This window comes from Eutrigla gurnardus (assembly GCF_963514095.1).
Source record: "Eutrigla gurnardus genome assembly, chromosome: 24".
Taxonomy (NCBI): domain Eukaryota; kingdom Metazoa; phylum Chordata; class Actinopteri; order Perciformes; family Triglidae; genus Eutrigla; species Eutrigla gurnardus.
The window spans coordinates 13517736-13535938 of record NC_139935.1 but is presented as its reverse complement, the minus strand read 5'-3'; the positions used below and the strand labels follow the sequence as shown (position 1 = coordinate 13535938).

General features: G+C 44.6%; 1 protein-coding gene across 1 annotated transcript in view; it reads right to left on the bottom strand.

Moving 5' to 3' along the window:
- Positions 1-6719: 6719 nt before the first annotated feature.
- LOC311010081 (cilium assembly protein DZIP1-like) overlaps positions 6720-18203 on the bottom strand; it is a gene marked incomplete at its 5' end in the record, with an annotated part of 48952 nt that continues 37468 nt past the window's right edge. Inside the window, 10 exons of the mRNA XM_084004562.1 lie at positions 6720-7210; positions 7493-7652; positions 7733-7854; positions 7998-8338; positions 8423-8597; positions 8842-9046; positions 9139-9314; positions 10001-10051; positions 10140-10188; positions 10519-10578. Of these exons, the coding sequence (XP_083860688.1) occupies positions 7101-7210; positions 7493-7652; positions 7733-7854; positions 7998-8338; positions 8423-8597; positions 8842-9046; positions 9139-9314; positions 10001-10051; positions 10140-10188; positions 10519-10578 (1449 nt within the window). The 3' untranslated portion in view covers positions 6720-7100. The remainder of the gene's footprint in view (positions 7211-7492; positions 7653-7732; positions 7855-7997; positions 8339-8422; positions 8598-8841; positions 9047-9138; positions 9315-10000; positions 10052-10139; positions 10189-10518; positions 10579-18203) is intronic.

Sequence of the window (18203 nt, the reverse complement as noted above, 5' to 3'; positions counted from 1 at the left end):
TACCAGGAAAGGCGTTTTCATCCATGGGTTCGACTCCCGACGGTTGCATTCTGAAAGATTGAAACTGATGGTCTACACGTATTCAGTGTTGTGAAAACATGCGAAATAAAGATGACAGCTTTTTCCAACTCGTATCGACTCGTGATCCTGATTTGAGTCCACGGAGCCCGGAACCTTCCATCTGGTCTGCTGGATTTACTCTGTCGCATGATGTCGCACAACATGCTAATTCTGGGAACATCGTGAAATCTGTAGCGTAAATGAAGCATTAAGCTCAGTTTGACCCATTTAAGGTAGCTAGCTAGTGAGCTAACTGCTAGCATGTCGGCTATTGTTACCATTACGGTTAAGTTCTCTAATAGTGACATAATGTTAGCGATTAGCATTAGCAATGTATTATATTAACACTATATGTAGAATTAAAATACTTGGTCCTGAAAGACAGAGTAGGTTATTTGGGAAAACCAGAGACTTTGAACGCATCGCCTTTAGTGCCGTCACAACCATGCTGAACCTATAGGTGGCAGTGTAACAAGTATGTAAATGTTAAATGTTGATGAATGCCTCTCCCTTACATTTGTCATGTTGATTAATTTCCAAATTATACAATTGTATATTTTATTGCTTTATTTTATCCGTTTTTAAAGTGTACTTGTATATTTTTTTTAAATATTGTTTGAACCGGTTAAACAATTCAAACCGGTATCCAATAGCAACAATAGAATACGCCTATGTCACATGGAACAGGTTGGATCAAAGGCCACGGAGAGCTTCAAGCAGACTCTCCAGGAGAAGGAGGAGCAGTGGGAGACCACCGAGAGCTCCTTGAGGTCCCAGCTGGACCACCTTCAGAGCCAGAGCCCCAAGAAGAAGAAGTCTTGGTTCAGAAAGCTCATGCCTGGCTCCAGAGGTCCACGCTGAGGACAGGAAGCACATATCTTATAACTGAATGTATATATCATGAGCAGCAGACTGAGCTCTATCTTACCGACAGCAGCAACACTTGCAACCCCAGGTAACCCCTCTGAACACCAGCCAGCAAGCAGAGAGGAATGCCAGCGCCAAATGATTATTATTATACATCATTATTATAAGTATTACTACTATCTCATGTTACAAACAGACAATGGTGGTGTAGTGGCTAAGGAATAAGACACATTATCAAAGTGTTGATGGTTCAAATCCAGGTTTGAATTTTACCGAATGACTTATTTTCTAACTTGAGTTCAGAACTATTTATGAAAGGCACACTCACACACATGTATCACCAAGATGACTTTAATTCTCAAATGATTTCATGTTGGATCGGCACATGAAGCAAACATCTCATGTTAGGTTGACTGGAAACTCTTTGACTTTCTTCATTATTTCATTCACCACTAGGGGTCCCTAGCGTACTTATTTGAAGCTTTGGGTGGTTCATCTGGCTGAGAGGCTCTGATGTTTCATGAGGCTTCATCTCACCATCACTACCTTCAACACAACAGGTTTCCCACACATCCTCACTCAACACCATCTTCCCCCAAATGACCCGCTTAAATCCCCCCAGCACCTCCTTTCCCTAATTGGCACGTACCATTACCTTTCCTTCACCCCTAAACATACAATAAAGAAACAAATGTGTGTGCGTCATGTAATATGTACACACATTGTAATTCCTCTGACTTCCCCTGGTAACCCCACGTTTCATGTCGCAACGCTATAAACTGTGGGTAATTCCCTCAGGTAAAGTCAGCATCAAAAGTAGTGGGCTCAAAATGTCCGTGAGTGAGCCCTCCTGCACTTCAGGACTTGACCGTGGCACAGACCAGGGGCCTCATTTATAAAACTGTCGGTAGGATCCTTACTAAAAGTGTACGTACGCCCAAAAGCCAAAGTTTGCGTGCGCCAAAAAAAAAATCAGATTTATAAAACTGTGCACAGGCAAGCTGTACGCAATGTTCCCTTTTCGTGGTGAATCACGGCGACAGGTCAGGAAAAAGCAAAGAAACGTAACTTTTCAGAAACGGAGAAAGAGACCAACATGGATTTAATGTATTGCTTGTGTATTTGAGGAACTTTGACTTTGATGTGACTTTGACGGGGATTGTGTCCGAAAAGTAGGGAGACACAGACGCGACTGAGACCAGAGGGATAAAGGTAAACAGATTTTAAACTTTCTGTCCTTCCAGAGTCTGCAGTGTTGGGTGTAGAGGAGGGTGACGGTGAGGAGGGTGATGGTGAGGAGGGTGATGGTGAGGAGGGTGATGGTGAGGAGGGTGACAGTGAGGAGGGTGACGGTGAGGAGGGTGACAGTGAGGAGGGTGACGGTGAGGAGGGTGATGGTGAGGAGGGTGACAGTGAGGAGGGTGATGGTGAGGAGGGTGATGGTGAGGAGGGTGACAGTGAGGAGGGTGACCGTGAGGAGGGTGACGTGAGGACGGCACAGCTTCCAGCTCAGTGCAAAGCAGCAGTGCACCCTGGGCGCATGGCACATCAAGCGGTCGGGTGCTCACTGATGCCGTCCTGCAACTTCAGCGAGACACAATTGAGACACAATCACCGCCATCAACAACGTTGCAGATGAGCTACAGCAAAAACGCTCTGTGATGCAAGAAATTGCCATATTAATAAGTGAATTCGTTAAAATGAACAATGATTGTTGTCTTCCTTATCTTACAAACCCCGCATGACATCCTCACGGATGTTGATACCCCTCCAGTCGGGCTGGGGGCCGTGGCTCACTGCGGTCACGCCAGCTGCCGAAATCTGTTGCGCATCTATTCCTGTACTTACGGTACGGGTGCCCGAAGTTACCAAAATGGTGTTGAAAGCAGTTTTTATATCAGGTGCAACGGTTAAACATGAGGAAAATGATGGGTTTGCTAATTTCTTCAATAGATCTTTGTTCAGAGTGACTGTGACTAGCAGTTACATAGCAAATATCAAGTCATTTTACTGGATGGTTTTATAATAAAGTCACCTCCAAATCTCTCTCAAGTGCATACTGACAATCAGATAATTTCCTCACATTCATAAATTAATTAAACTTATTCCTTAAGAGGTTTGCAAATATTTTCAATGGATTCTTGTTGAGTGATCCTGAATGTTATTATAGAAAATATCAAGACATTCTACTGTATGGTTGTATAATAAATTCAATTCAAAATCACTCCCAGTATCAAAGTGCACACTGGCGAATGAACCTCTCTTTTTTTCCACCAAGGGAGTTCAGCGCAGCTTGGCCTCCTCACAGACAACAGGGTGCAGTAACATGTTTTCAACACTCATTCACCCCGTAACATTTAGAGGGGCGCTGTTTAACACATCATGAAACGCTCAATAATTAATGAAGAGAGACGAGGAGGAGACGACAGACACATCACAGAGGGATTACGTAAACTGTTAAAAAAGTGATTTTATTAAATGATGGTTATATTCTGAAAAAACGGAGGAAGCCTGGCTTCCCTTGGCCTCTGCAAGGAAACACCACTGATTAGATTAGAAAATCAGGAAATGATCCATTCGCCAGTGTGCACTTTGATACTGGGAGTGATTTTGAATTGAATTTATTATACAACCATACAGTAGAATGTCTTGATATTTTCTATAATAACATTCAGGATCACTCAACAAGAATCCATTGAAAATATTTGCAAACCTCTTAAGGAATAAGTTTAATTAATTTATGAATGTGAGGAAATTATCTGATTGTCAGTATGCACTTGAGAGAGATTTGGAGGTGACTTTATTATAAAACCATCCAGTAAAATGACTTGATATTTGCTATGTAACTGCTAGTCACAGTCACTCTGAACAAAGATCTATTGAAGAAATTAGCAAACCCATCATTTTCCTCATGTTTAACCGTTGCACCTGATATAAAAACTGCTTTCAACGCCATTTTGGTAACTTCGGGCACCCGTACCGTAAGTACAGGAATAGATGCGCAACAGATTTCGGCAGCTGGCGTGACCGCAGTGAGCCACGGCCCCCAGCCCGACTGGAGGGGTATCAACATCCGTGAGGATGTCATGCGGGGTTTGTAAGATAAGGAAGACAACAATCATTGTTCATTTTAACGAATTCACTTATTAATATGGCAATTTCTTGCATCACAGAGCGTTTTTGCTGTAGCTCATCTGCAACGTTGTTGATGGCGGTGATTGTGTCTCAATTGTGTCTCGCTGAAGTTGCAGGACGGCATCAGTGAGCACCCGACCGCTTGATGTGCCATGCGCCCAGGGTGCACTGCTGCTTTGCACTGAGCTGGAAGCTGTGCCGTCCTCACGTCACCCTCCTCACGGTCACCCTCCTCACCGTCACCCTCCTCACCATCACCCTCCTCACCGTCACCCTCCTCACTGTCACCCTCCTCACCATCACCCTCCTCACCGTCACCCTCCTCACTGTCACCCTCCTCACCGTCACCCTCCTCACTGTCACCCTCCTCACCATCACCCTCCTCACCATCACCCTCCTCACCATCACCCTCCTCACCGTCACCCTCCTCTACACCCAACACTGCAGACTCTGGAAGGACAGAAAGTTTAAAATGTTTACCTTTATCCCTCTGGTCTCAGTCGCGTCTGTGTCTCCCTACTTTTCGGACACAATCCCCATCAAAGTCACATCAAAGTCAAAGTTCCTCAAATACACAAGCAATACATTAAATCCATGTTGGTCTCTTTCTCCGTTTCTGAAAAGTTACGTTTCTTTGCTTTTTCCTGACCTGTCGCCGTGATTCACCACGAAAAGGGAACATTGCGTACAGCTTGCCTGTGCACAGTTTTATAAATCTGATTTTTTTTTTGGCGCACGCAAACTTTGGCTTTTGGGCGTACGTACACTTTTAGTAAGGATCCTACCGACAGTTTTATAAATGAGGCCCCTGGTCTGTGCCACGGTCAAGTCCTGAAGTGCAGGAGGGCTCACTCACGGACATTTTGAGCCCACTACTTTTGATGCTGACTTTACCTGAGGGAATTACCCACAGTTCATAGCGTTGCGACATGAAACGTGGGGTTACCAGGGGAAGTCAGAGGAATTACAATGTGTGTACATATTACATGACGCACACACATTTGTTTCTTTATTGTATGTTTAGGGGTGAAGGAAAGGTAATGGTACGTGCCAATTAGGGAAAGGAGGTGCTGGGGGGATTTAAGCGGGTCATTTGGGGGAAGATGGTGTTGAGTGAGGATGTGTGGGAAACCTGTTGTGTTGAAGGTAGTGATGGTGAGATGAAGCCTCATGAAACATCAGAGCCTCTCAGCCAGATGAACCACCCAAAGCTTCAAATAAGTACGCTAGGGACCCCTAGTGGTGAATGAAATAATGAAGAAAGTCAAAGAGTTTCCAGTCAACCTAACATGAGATGTTTGCTTCATGTGCCGATCCAACATGAAATCATTTGAGAATTAAAGTCATCTTGGTGATACATGTGTGTGAGTGTGCCTTTCATAAATAGTTCTGAACTCAAGTTAGAAAATAAGTCATTCGGTAAAATTCAAACCTGGATTTGAACCATCAACACTTTGATAATGTGTCTTATTCCTTAGCCACTACACCACCATTGTCTGTTTGTAACATGAGATAGTAGTAATACTTATAATAATGATGTATAATAATAATCATTTGGCGCTGGCATTCCTCTCTGCTTGCTGGCTGGTGTTCAGAGGGGTGGGGTTGCAAGTGTTGCTGCTGTCGGTAAGATAGAGCTCAGTCTGCGGCTCACCAGGATTTGGACTGAAAAAGTATATGTACATTAATTTCTAAATGATATATACATTCAGTTATAAGATATGTGCTTCCTGTCCTCAGCGTGGACCTCTGGAGCCAGGCATGAGCTTTCTGAACCAAGACTTCTTCTTCTTGGGGCTCTGGCTCTGAAGGTGGTCCAGCTGGGACCTCAAGGAGCTCTCGGTGGTCTCCCACTGCTCCTCCTTCTCCTGGAGAGTCTGCTTGCAGCTCTCCATGGCCTTTGATCCAACCTGTTCCATGTGACATAGGCGTATTCTATTGTTGCTATTGGATACCGGTTTGAATTGTTTAACCGGTTCAAACAATATTTAAAAAAAATATACAAGTACACTTTAAAAACGGATAAAATAAAGCAATAAAATATACAATTGTATAATTTGGAAATTAATCAACATGACAAATGTAAGGGAGAGGCATTCATCAACATTTAACATTTACATACTTGTTACACTGCCACCTATAGGTTCAGCATGGTTGTGACGGCACTAAAGGCGATGCGTTCAAAGTCTCTGGTTTTCCCAAATAACCTACTCTGTCTTTCAGGACCAAGTATTTTAATTCTACATATAGTGTTAATATAATACATTGCTAATGCTAATCGCTAACATTATGTCACTATTAGAGAACTTAACCGTAATGGTAACAATAGCCGACATGCTAGCAGTTAGCTCACTAGCTAGCTACCTTAAATGGGTCAAACTGAGCTTAATGCTTCATTTACGCTACAGATTTCACGATGTTCCCAGAATTAGCATGTTGTGCGACATCATGCGACAGAGTAAATCCAGCAGACCAGATGGAAGGTTCCGGGCTCCGTGGACTCAAATCAGGATCACGAGTCGATACGAGTTGGAAAAAGCTGTCATCTTTATTTCGCATGTTTTCACAACACTGAATACGTGTAGACCATCAGTTTCAATCTTTCAGAATGCAACCGTCGGGAGTCGAACCCATGGATGAAAACGCCTTTCCTGGTATAATTATTTTCTATACAAAAAGCACATCTCGTTTCTTAATGTAACACATGAAGGCATTATAAAAATGTGATTTACAAAACGTTACACAAACTACATTAGGCATCTCATCTGGTGTGGGTGTGGGTTAGATTTTCAGTGAATATACAGGGGTTGAAATGGTCTAAGGCAAGTAAAGGATTTGCACAAGGCATAAGGTGAGTCAGGAATATCTCATTTCTCGTATTTATAAAATGCTCTTTTATGCCCAGATGTCCCTTTGTTTCATATTGCTCTCTCTCTCTGTATCACAGCTTCCATATAAGAAGAGCAGGATGGACTGGAGGTGTCTGAAGAGTGGAGGTCTTTGTGTCTGTGCTTGACGTAGAGCTGCATCACCTGTACTCAGCTGTAGTGTTTATTGTATTTACTGCTAATGTCCTCAGAGTCGCTGAAGTCGCTGAGGGAGCACAGGCTGCTCTTCAGGGTGCTTCCTGTTCCGGCTTCGGTCAGACCTGCCGGGCACAACACAGCAGGGTTACAGCACCAAGTGTTGCCGCGGTAACCGGCATCCCTGTCAGTACCCAAATGCGCCATGTTTTTGTTTCAATATACAGCCCATGAAATAAAGAAGACAAGCCTGACATAATTCATCAACATGAATTATTAAGAGTTAGACAAAGTGCTGGTACTTGTATTTCAGTACTTGCTGATACAGAGTACCGATAGGAGGATTTAATACTACCATTACAGTAACAAACAAAAAACTAGATAATTAAGTTATGACTGGGGCTGACCTGATTTGGCTCCCTTTCCTGTGGAGGTTCCCCAGACACTGGTGCTGGGGGAGTCCAGGCTCTTCCTCATTGGTCCAGAGCCCGGGGCTGGTTTGGACACTTCCTGTCTGTCCTCTAGGGAGGACACCATCCACTCACTGCTCTCCTCTAGATCTGTGCACTGTCACCATGGAAACGTCATTCATACACGGCCGACACGGCTTTCCACCACATCACAATGACACCACTTGTGAATCTCACCGTGAGTTCCTGGACCTCGTCCTGCCTCTCTGGAAACACGCTGATGCCCCCTGCTGGTTTCTTTATTGCTCTCTCTGCAAACTGCTTCTCCATTTTTCCAGCCAGGTCACTGATTTTGTTCTCTAAAAGAATTCATAAAATACATTCTCATTAATGCAAGTTGACATTTCTAAATGATATCTTTGATTTCTCAGGTTTTCAGAGTTTTGTTTACCATGAATGAAAAACTAAACTAAAAAACCTGGACTCAGAACAGAACACTTGCCTTTGCCAGAGTTCCTCTTATCCACGTTGCCGTTCTGGTCTTTATAACTCTGGAGACGTTTCGGGTCAATCTCCTGAAGCTCACTGAGCTCCGACCACTCGTCCTCCTCGTCGCTGCCCATCTTCGTCACCGCGGTCTTGGTCCCACCACCGAGCGAGCCCCTAGCCAGCTGGGGGCTGGAGGAGTGTCTGGCTTGAGCCGGCCTGGCTTTGCTTGGTCTGATTTGGACCTGGTTTAGTCTTGACTGTGGCGATTTACCCCTCTGGTGTTTTGGGGGTTTTTCCTCCTCAATATCCGTGTCCTCTTCTTCCGATTCCTCATCTGAACTGAAAGGAGGGGTCCTCGAGAATCACAGAAACCGATTTTAACACATCGTTCAACTTCAACCTACAGAAAGCATGTTATTTTATCCAGTTTCTCTTTACTTGAATGTGAAGGTCCTCAGAGCGGACTTGACGTTGGGCGTAGAGGTCTTGGGTTGGACGGCGGTCCTGATCCTGGGTGCCGGCTGGGGCGTCTTGGCCTGTTTGACTGCAGGTCCAGACATCACCTGGGTGGCTCTGGACGGCAGGCTGCTGGATCGAGGGCGGATCTGCAACACTGCACGCAGACAGAAACACTATTAGAGGATCAGACACAGACTGTGTGTCAGAGCTTATGTTAGTTTATGTGGCAGCAAACAAGCTTTCCCAGATTAGACCGATAGTGATGTGTGCACACAGTCAAAACCAATTACAAGCCGCTAATGCATGGATGACAAGCTAGTCGTACAAAGTAGTACAGTGTGGTTCCTAGAACTTAGGGGAGATGATCTCACATGCTAAGAGGCTTTTTGATGACTCGCCTTGAACCGATTGCCTGGATCTGGACTGAGACTCGGGAGCAGGGTCGCTGCCTCTCCTCTCGCCGCCCAGCTTCTGCTCCACAGTGCTGGCTATCTCCTCCCGATGGCGCCAGTATTCAGGCATCGCCTTGGCGACGCTCTCCCGCTTTGAATGCACCTTGGCCAGGATGGAAGTGAGCGCTCTGTCCTTCAGACCGCTCTGATCCTGAGAGGAGGGTCGAGGGAAGTTCTGCTTATGATGGGCATTCTTCATCTGAACAAGTTCAACGGAGGCAACAAACGGCTGCAGGTACTTACAGGTTTGACTCCCAGGCTCTCCAGCTTCTCCATAACAGCCTGCTCCAGATCCGGCCGCATCTCTTTCTTGATGTTGGGGTTCCTTTTCAGAGCACTGCTGGTCAGCCTCGGCTTCTTCTCTGGCACGGGCTCGGCCTTCTTCTCCGCTGGCCGCCTCTCAGAGAAGCTGCTCGAGTCTACAAAAGAGGTCTCCTTTAATCTGGACCATCAGGCTACGGCTACAGGCGGCAAATAGGGGGAAACGATACGCATGCATTTGTCAACTTTCACAGCAAGCTCGATGCCAAAGGCAAGGTCGGGTTAATGGATGTGTCTGCAGCGGGGCAGGCAGAAGAGGAGAACGTCTACAAGTTGATTTGCAGCAAACAAGGCAACCGGATGACGGATGGATGGAATGATCGGCAACGTCGACGAATGTCAGACAAGGAGCTCCCTTTCTGAAAAGTGGATCGTTTGGATTGTTTGTAGTGGGGATGTATGAGGGTCCACTGTAGCAGAGGGAGTACCTTATACATCCCAGCACAACAAAACACAACCCGTCCCTTTAAGGAAAAAGGCTGCCCACAACAGACTGATGCATCCATGCAGACATCATGCAGTCGGTCGGCTCCGGTGGTCTCGTTGCCTGTTTTACCTTTCTCCTCTTCTGACAGCTCCTGTATAGGATCCAGCTTAGGAGCACAGACTGGCTCCTCTAATTGGACAGCACATGAGGTCAAAGGGCGTTGATAAAAGTCAGGTCAAATGTTTTTTTTTAAAGGGGGGCTGTCTCTGTAAATCCTTCATGCATGGAAGCGCATGCTCAGCCTCTCTGGGAGTGACAGGTTCTTATTTCCTGATAAGACGACAGCCACTCACTTACCAAGCACAACTCTCTTTGGTTTAGGCTCCGGAGCTGGTGGACTGACGATGACTGGAAGACAGAGAAGACATGCATGCGTTGAGATCGTACATGACGTTTCCTTCAATAAAAAAAAAAGGAACTGAAATGGTCTCCATACCTGGTAATTCCACTAGTTTGGTGGGTGGATTTGAGGAAATATTCCGCATCTGGAAGTTGGGAAAAGGAGCATTTATGATTGGTGGTTTTGTCAGTGCCATCTGCTTTAATGACAGGATGGAAAAAGGAATAATTGTAATAATCAACTTTTTTATTAAAACAATGCAAGTTTGTGAACTCTGGCTGCTCAGCTGTTAGTAATGGGAAACTGTGGTGCCATTCCAGGAAAAGTATCCGTTTCCTGTGCACTATGGTTCCTGTCAAATATACAGTATCATCATGTCTCAATACAACACAATCTGAGGCCAAATACAGGATATCCTGAACAAGGGCTGACCCCCCGCCTCACTTCCTGGCTGTGCGAGTGTAAGTGTTATAACCTGCTCTCTCTGGGCCTTGATGGTGCGCTCCTTCTCCTGCAGCCTCCTGCCCATCTCCTGCTGCAGCCGCCGGCCGCTCTCCTGCTGCTCCGCCACCGACGTCTGCATCCTGCTCAGCTCGTTCAGCAACTGGGAGGCGACGTTTCACGGCTTCAAATTACGCGTAAACGACATAATAATGATGAGGTTGGATAAGAACACATACCTGGTTCTTTTCAGACTCGTGTTGGCCCTCTTTTTCCTGGAATCACGACGGAAATCAAACGAGCAGGAACCAGAAGTTTGCCATTTTTGCTTTAAAAGGTGTCGTTTTTCCTACCTGAGCTGTTTTGGCTTGCAGGTCCTGTTGCTGCTGAACAATCTGCTCCTTCAGAACGCTGATCTCCGATTTCAGGCTGTCGATCTGAGATTTCTTCTCACTGTCTGACCGGAACTCTGGAAGGACGTAGAAGAACAAAGAAAACAAGATGTTTGTGTCACGACACAATGTGAGGAAGCGTATCATATTTCAGCTGCAAATACATCTTCACAGGACATCCTTAAATGATTGAATGTGCGACGTACCGGTCTCGTACTCATCAGGGTGCCGCCGCTGGATGTGATTCTGGAGGAACGAGGAATTGAGGAAGGACTTTCCACAATGTGGACACTAAAAGAAAGAAACACAAAATACAGGTATCAATATATCACCTTGTGAGTTTTCTTTTACAAAGAAAGCAAAGCTCAAGCCATATTTTTGGATATTCAATTCAAATCAAGGTTGTGCAGGGCTCCAGACTAACTTTATGCATTGGTTGCACTGGTGCGCCTAACTTTTTTTTTTAGGTGCACCAGCACAAAATTCAGGTGACACGAAAACGGTCACCTTTTCATCGCTCTCCTTTTACATAATGACGCCCCCTTATGGCCTAGGTTAACTGCAGCACCATCAGCACCCAGAGCACCCGTTTTCTCCAGCCAATCTGCACACTGATGCCCAAACGCAGCAAATGCTTGCTTTGTGGCAGCATAAATTCCTCAAGAATAAAAAGATCATACAGGTCACTAGCCTATAGATTGTATATGGAAAACTGTTTATGTGATCTTAGCCTAGCCTACTTATGTTTTTACTTAGGCTATTCATTTTTAATAATATTAGGAATAGGCTACTATACAATTTCCTATTCATGATGTCTCATGCTGTAATTTGGGCCTTCAAACACTGTGCGTGTCCATGCTCCACCCGACATGTCCAATTAACATGTTGACCGGCCTCCCTTTATGCAAAATGCGTCAGTAGACAATAACGCACTCCTTCGTAGAGACGTCTGTGTCGCCGTCAATCATGAATGACGTGTACGTGGCGTTTCCAACCTCCGCAGCTGTCTTGTTCTTTAGTTCTTTATTTTTTTCATCAGAATAATTTCGGACTTAGATTTAGTGAACGACAACTCCTCCTTTGCAATATTGTATTTGACGTTGAATTTTATAATCATTTCAGATTCCTCAGCGGACGTGAACGATACAGCCTGACGCTGAAATGCAGCTGGGAGAGCTTTATTAACACACTTATCACGGCATGTATGCTTTTTGGACATGGAATGTTGTTGACTCTTCCACAAACGCACTATTACCGGCCATATTCTGACCGCACTCCTGACAATAAATGCAGTGCATTGAGTCCCTTTCTTCATCGTAGATCAGCCAGGGAAATTGCTTCAACCAGTCCTGTCTGAAGGCATATTTTTGGGCTTTTTAATTAATTAATTAATTGTCTTGGGGCCAGGCTTTCTGCCTCTCTTCATATTCAAAGAAAAGTACCTGCTCAGCTCGCTCGCATTTTTCAAACTGACAAAATTTACAGCAGTGAAAAGGACCACAGCCAATCAGAGGCAAGGACCCGCCCGAGCTCTGTCTCTTATTGGTTTAGACCACGATACCATCAGGAGAACACAAAGAGATGCTGTGCTTACAATTTCATAAAAATCACTCATAAAAATTTTGGTCGCATTTGCAACCAAAATGGTCGCACTCTGGAGCCCTGTATTGTATCTGAGATATCAGCCTGTCCAATTAGGAAGCAGCACTGATTGGGAATCAATTTCACCTGCTGTTGTGTAAATGGAACAGCCCACAGGTGGAAACGAGTGGCAATTAGCAAGACATCCCTATAAAGGAATGGTTCTGCAGAAGGTGACCACAGACCATTTCTCGGTTCTCGGCCTTTCTGGCAGATTTTTTCCTTTTTTGAATTTTGCCAGTGTTTGCACCACTAGAGGTAGCATGAGGCGGTTTCTCCAACCCACAGAAGTTGCCCATTTAGTGCAACTCATCCATGATGGCACATCAATGCACACTGTGGCAAGAAGGTTTGCTGTGTCCCCCAGCTAGAGTTCTCAACGGGTCGGCCCAGCCCGACAAACCCGACGGGACCCGAAGTTTCGGGCCGGGTCCGGGCCGAAAAAATACGCAAATGAGCCGGGTCGGGTCGGGCCTCGGGCTTCCTTTTTTTTATAAAACACATTTAATTAAAAAATAAAAAATAAAAAAAATTGTAGGTTGTAAATTATATATTGTTTGCTGTGAATCATTGCTGTTCACGTTTGGTCAATCTGGCTGCCTGCTTCATGGGGCAGACGCACACCTGACGACGCTGCGTGACGCACTCACGGGGTGCTCTGTGTGCCAGCCAGCAGCAGCAGCAGCGAGAGACTGTTCAGTGTGGCTGGCCGTACCATTGAGGAGAGGAGGACGCGCCTCAGTCCATCCACTGTGGACGCACTACTGTTCCTCCACGATGCCTTATAAACCTCCACTTAGATGCCTATTGTGTGTCCATTTTAGTGTTTACGATGTGTGGTGTGAAATAGTTGCCTGATTGAAGTGTTTGAGTTCTTTTTATATTGTGTGAAGATTTAATTTAATATTTATTTACGGCATATTTATTTATATAGGCTATTTAAAGTTTCGGTTGTTTGTGTTAAATCTTTTAATTTTAAATAAAGTTTCATTTGAATTCACATCTGCTGTCTGTCTGATCGTGATAACAAGTGTATGAGGAAAACAATGCAGGCGCGCGGGGGGTCGGGTTCGGGTCGGGTTCGGGCCGAAAATTCATGCTGGTGTGTCGGGCTGCGTCGGGTTCGGGTTTAAAAACCCGCAGGCCGGGTCGGGTCGGGCTGTAATTTTCAGGCCCGTTGAGAACTCTACCCCCAGCGCAGTGTCAAGAGCATGGAGGAGATTCCAGGAGACAGGCCAGTACACCAGGAGACGTGGAGGAGCCGAAGAATGTCAACAACCCAACAGCAGGACCGATATCTGCTCCTTTGTGCACGGAGGAACAGGAGGAACACTGCCAGAGCCATACAAAATGACCTCCAGCAGGCCACTGATGTTCAAGTTTCAACTCAAACGGTCCCAAATTGACTCCATGAGGGTGGTTTGAGGGCCCGACGTCCACAAATAGGCCCTGTGCTTAAAACCCAACACCGTGCAATGCCATTGTCATTTGCTAGAGATCACAGAGATTGGCAGATTCGCCATTGGCGCCCTGTGCTCTTCATGGATGAGAGCAGGTTCACCCTGAGCACATGTGACCGACATGACAGGGTCTGGCGACGCCGCGGAGAAAGTTCTGCTGCTGCAACATCCTCCAGCATGACCGGTTTCGCGGTGGCCTAGTGATGGTCTGGGGAGGCATTTCTTTGGGAGGTCACACAACCCTCCATGTGCTTGCTAGAGGTACCCTGACTGCCATTAGGTACCGGGATGAGATCCTCAGACCCATTGTGAGACCATATGCTGGTGCAGTGGGCCCTAGGCTCCTACTAATGCATGACAATGCTAGGCCTCATGTGGCTGGAGTGTGTCAGCAGTTCCTGCATGATGAAGGCATTGATGTTATGGACTGGCCTGCCTGTTCCCCAGACCTGAATCCTATTGAGCACATCTGGGACATCATGTCTCATTCCAGACCTGTGCTGTCCTCAGATCTGCGTACAGGAAGAGGTGGAGCTTTACTCTTTACTTAGAAACATTTCTCAGAACTGCATTTCTGGGAAACCAAAAAACTTTTAATCAGACAAGAATCTACCTACTGATGACATTTACATGACTGTTACTATGACAACCAGGAAACCACTTAGATGTTCCTATCAGATTAATGCTGTCAGTGTGGTCTTATTATTTCCGCAGACAAACATGGCCGGCAGCAAAGGGACTTTTTCAGATCCCTCCAGGTACGCCATCATTTCAACCAGACCAGCAGACTTAACAGCAGAATGTGAGGTTTAGAAAATCCTAAAAATCTGCCTTCGGTTGAATAACAAATAAGTCCACCTGTAGAAGGAACAGCAGTCTCTTCTAGGATAAACATGGTAACACCTTGTACATAAAAGAACATATTCTGGGACTTTTCATGCATAGAAAAAGTGGGAAAGAGTTTTATGGATGTTGAAAGACTTTTGTACACTGTGAAATACAGTTTGTTTCAAATCAAATTAAAACTAAAAATATATTTTTGTGTTCAAATGTGTTTTGGTTTGAACTCGACATTCCAAATTCCAATGAGTACAACTTGACTGGCCACAGTCACTTAGTGAGGTCACAACACTCAGAGTTCCACATCTTGAGAAGAGACTAAAGCAGACATTTGGACACAGATCAGATACCTGGACACAGATCAGATACCTGGACACAGACCAGATACCTGGACACAGATCAGATACCTGGACACATCACATATCTGCTATTACTACGTTCAACCACTACTGTTCGAGAGTCATGACTTCTATATTGTGGAAGACAACCAGCGCTGTTCAGTGTCCGTCCTCCAGGAGACAACTGAGTGAGTAGTGTAGCTGCCATCAACGACAGTTGAATAAATAGGTTAAATAAATAAGTTAATACATATTTGAATCGATCAATAAATACACAAGTTAATACGCATACATAGTAATACATTCACGAGTTAATAGGCTACATGCACATGAATAGTAAGACATAAGAACAATTTAATGTCAAACTGCCTTTATTTTGTTTTATTTGTTTTCTTTGAAGTTACAAGTCTTACGGGCTTGAAGAGAGTCATAACTCACGTAGGAACCAAAGTTCTGAAGTGACAGACGGGGGCGGGTTTACTGAAGGGACTGTTGTTGTTTGGACCACGTTCGCGGTACGGAGATACCTCAGTATTCCGCAAGTGTATTTTGTGGAGTACATTGAAGCGAGGATTTATGTTTAAGGAAGAACTGAAGACCTGTTTTTTATTTCTCTCAAGTAAAGCGGCCAATGAGGTACAGTTGCTATCTTGCTACTAAATGTTGATAGACGTTAAAGCTAACGTGACGTCATGTAGCCTTAAGGATACTGTTGTTGCTACGTATGTGCAAGTGAAGCTGCTTGTATTAAATGCTTGTATTATCAGGTCAGCACTTGTCAACACTTGTTGACCTGATAATACAGGCATTTATAAAAATTCAGCAAAAATGTTTCATACTCTGGCATGAAACTCGCGTCATGGAAACAGCTGGGTAAACATGGAAGTGGTGTCTACGCTGCGGTAGCGTTAGTTTAGCGTTAGCAGCCGAGGATAGAAGCTATCAGGCAAGTGTTCTTTTAAATAAACTCCTGGTGTAATTACAAACTTTCAAATGCCTCGTTTTGTGAGTACAGACCCTATGTGTACTACTGCAGAAGTTTGGTAACAATCCATGCATTATTAGTGGGGACATTTACGAGATATACATAATGTACCGTTCGCGCCAGCACTAAGCCATTCGGCTGATCGCCCTATCTTGACCAATGTTGACTCGTGATGATGGTCTTGGTGTTTCGGCCGTCTGCGGTCGTCTCGTCGAAATCTTCACTCAGCTTGAATTTGATCTGTGGTCTTGAACGTGGTTTCGGACTTCATTGAAATGAAGCCAGCATCGTCCATGCTGATCTTCAGATTGGGTTCGGCCATATTGCCCATTTGCCGGGTGGCGAAGCTCACACCGATTGCCTTCATGTAGTCATCGAAGTTCTCGCTGTCCCCATGTTGTCCCCCACTCTTTGAAACAGGAGACGTGAGACTGAGAGGTGGACAGCGTCAATGTTCATGCATGTTATTTTTATTTTATGTGGTGCTCCAAAAATAAATCATTGTATATTATAACAATACAAATCTATAATTATCTTCCTCCTGCTTCATTCCTTCATTAAAACTTGACAGTGTCAGAAGTCAGGAATTCTGACCTGAGTTTGACTTCTGACTCTGCAGCTGAATTGCTGCATTAGTTTTTGCCATATTCTAAAGGAAAAGTCTAATTAGCATTTTGCTGAGGGTTTCTGTGTGACGCTAACTTCTGGGGTTCATCCCTGCAGCTGTTATCATGAAGCATTTGCAGCACAGCGCCATCTCGTGGAGTCTTGAGAGATGTAAATTCATGCTTTTATTGTGCTTGTATTGGTCTATAAACAGGCAATATCATCTACAGTTTACTTTTCTGAAAAAATATCATTTTTATTTAGTTTCACGCTTTTTATTTTTCAGAACAAATTTAACAGAATGCGTAAACATCCGAGCTGATTCCCAAATAGTGGACGACATTATTTTAACATTAGATAGTTGGATCATGTTAAGTATTCAATACATTTGCTACCTGTAAGCAAACTCTGAGGCATGGTACCGGTACCACATTCTGGAGACTGGAGGGGAATCAGCGACACAGATGGAGCTGTGGTGAACTGAAGTCAGATTGTAGGAAGTAAACGTGAGAAGAACTATTATCATTTTGATGACTCGCACACGTTTAATTACACTCCATATCATACGTTAGATCCGCGTTATCATGATGAACTCCAGCAGTGTTTTTGATGCTTTTACTGAGTGATATTTTTTGCATAAACACCTTCTTTTAAAATCCAACTTGTATCTTGAATCAAAATAATTTGAAATATTGAATCAGCGCTGTCACCGCAGGAGGAGGAGGAGGAGGAGGAGACGGCCCTCCTGCATGTAATACAGGATACAATAAATACCCTCCATTAGATCACTGCAGAACACAGCAGGAATAACTACATGTTCTCCTTATTTACTGTGCATATGTCATCAACACACATACATACAGCCATTAAGCCATCGTATACTTGTTACACTGTATCTTCCTTTTTAAACCACCAGAGCGCAGAGGAAATGTGCTGTAATGAGTGCCACGCTCGTGCGCGCTCAGTCATGGAGCGTGGAGAGCGCAACTTTACCAAACTTCATGAGGCAGACTCTACCACCCGGCACAGGTGGTAGAGTCCCCAGCATGATGACCCCAAGCCACGGACTGCGGTCACGCCAGCCGCCGATTGAAAAAGCCCCGTCAAGCCAGCCGCCGCTGAGTAGGCTATCAGTTGCGCATCTATTACTGCACTTACGGTACGGGTGTCCGAGGTAGCCAAAATGGATAGGAAAGCAGTTTTTATACCCGTTGCAACGGTTAAACATGAGAAAAATGATAGGTTTGCTAATATTTTCAATGTATTCTAGTTGTTAATGATACTGAAAATTATTTTAGCAAATATCAAGCCATTTTACTGTATGTTTTTATCATAAATTGATTTTCAAATATTACTTACAATTCTTCCTTAAGAGGTTTGCTAATATTTACAATGGATTCTTGTTCAGAGTGATCCTGACTATCATATGAAATATCAAAACATTTTACTGTATGGTT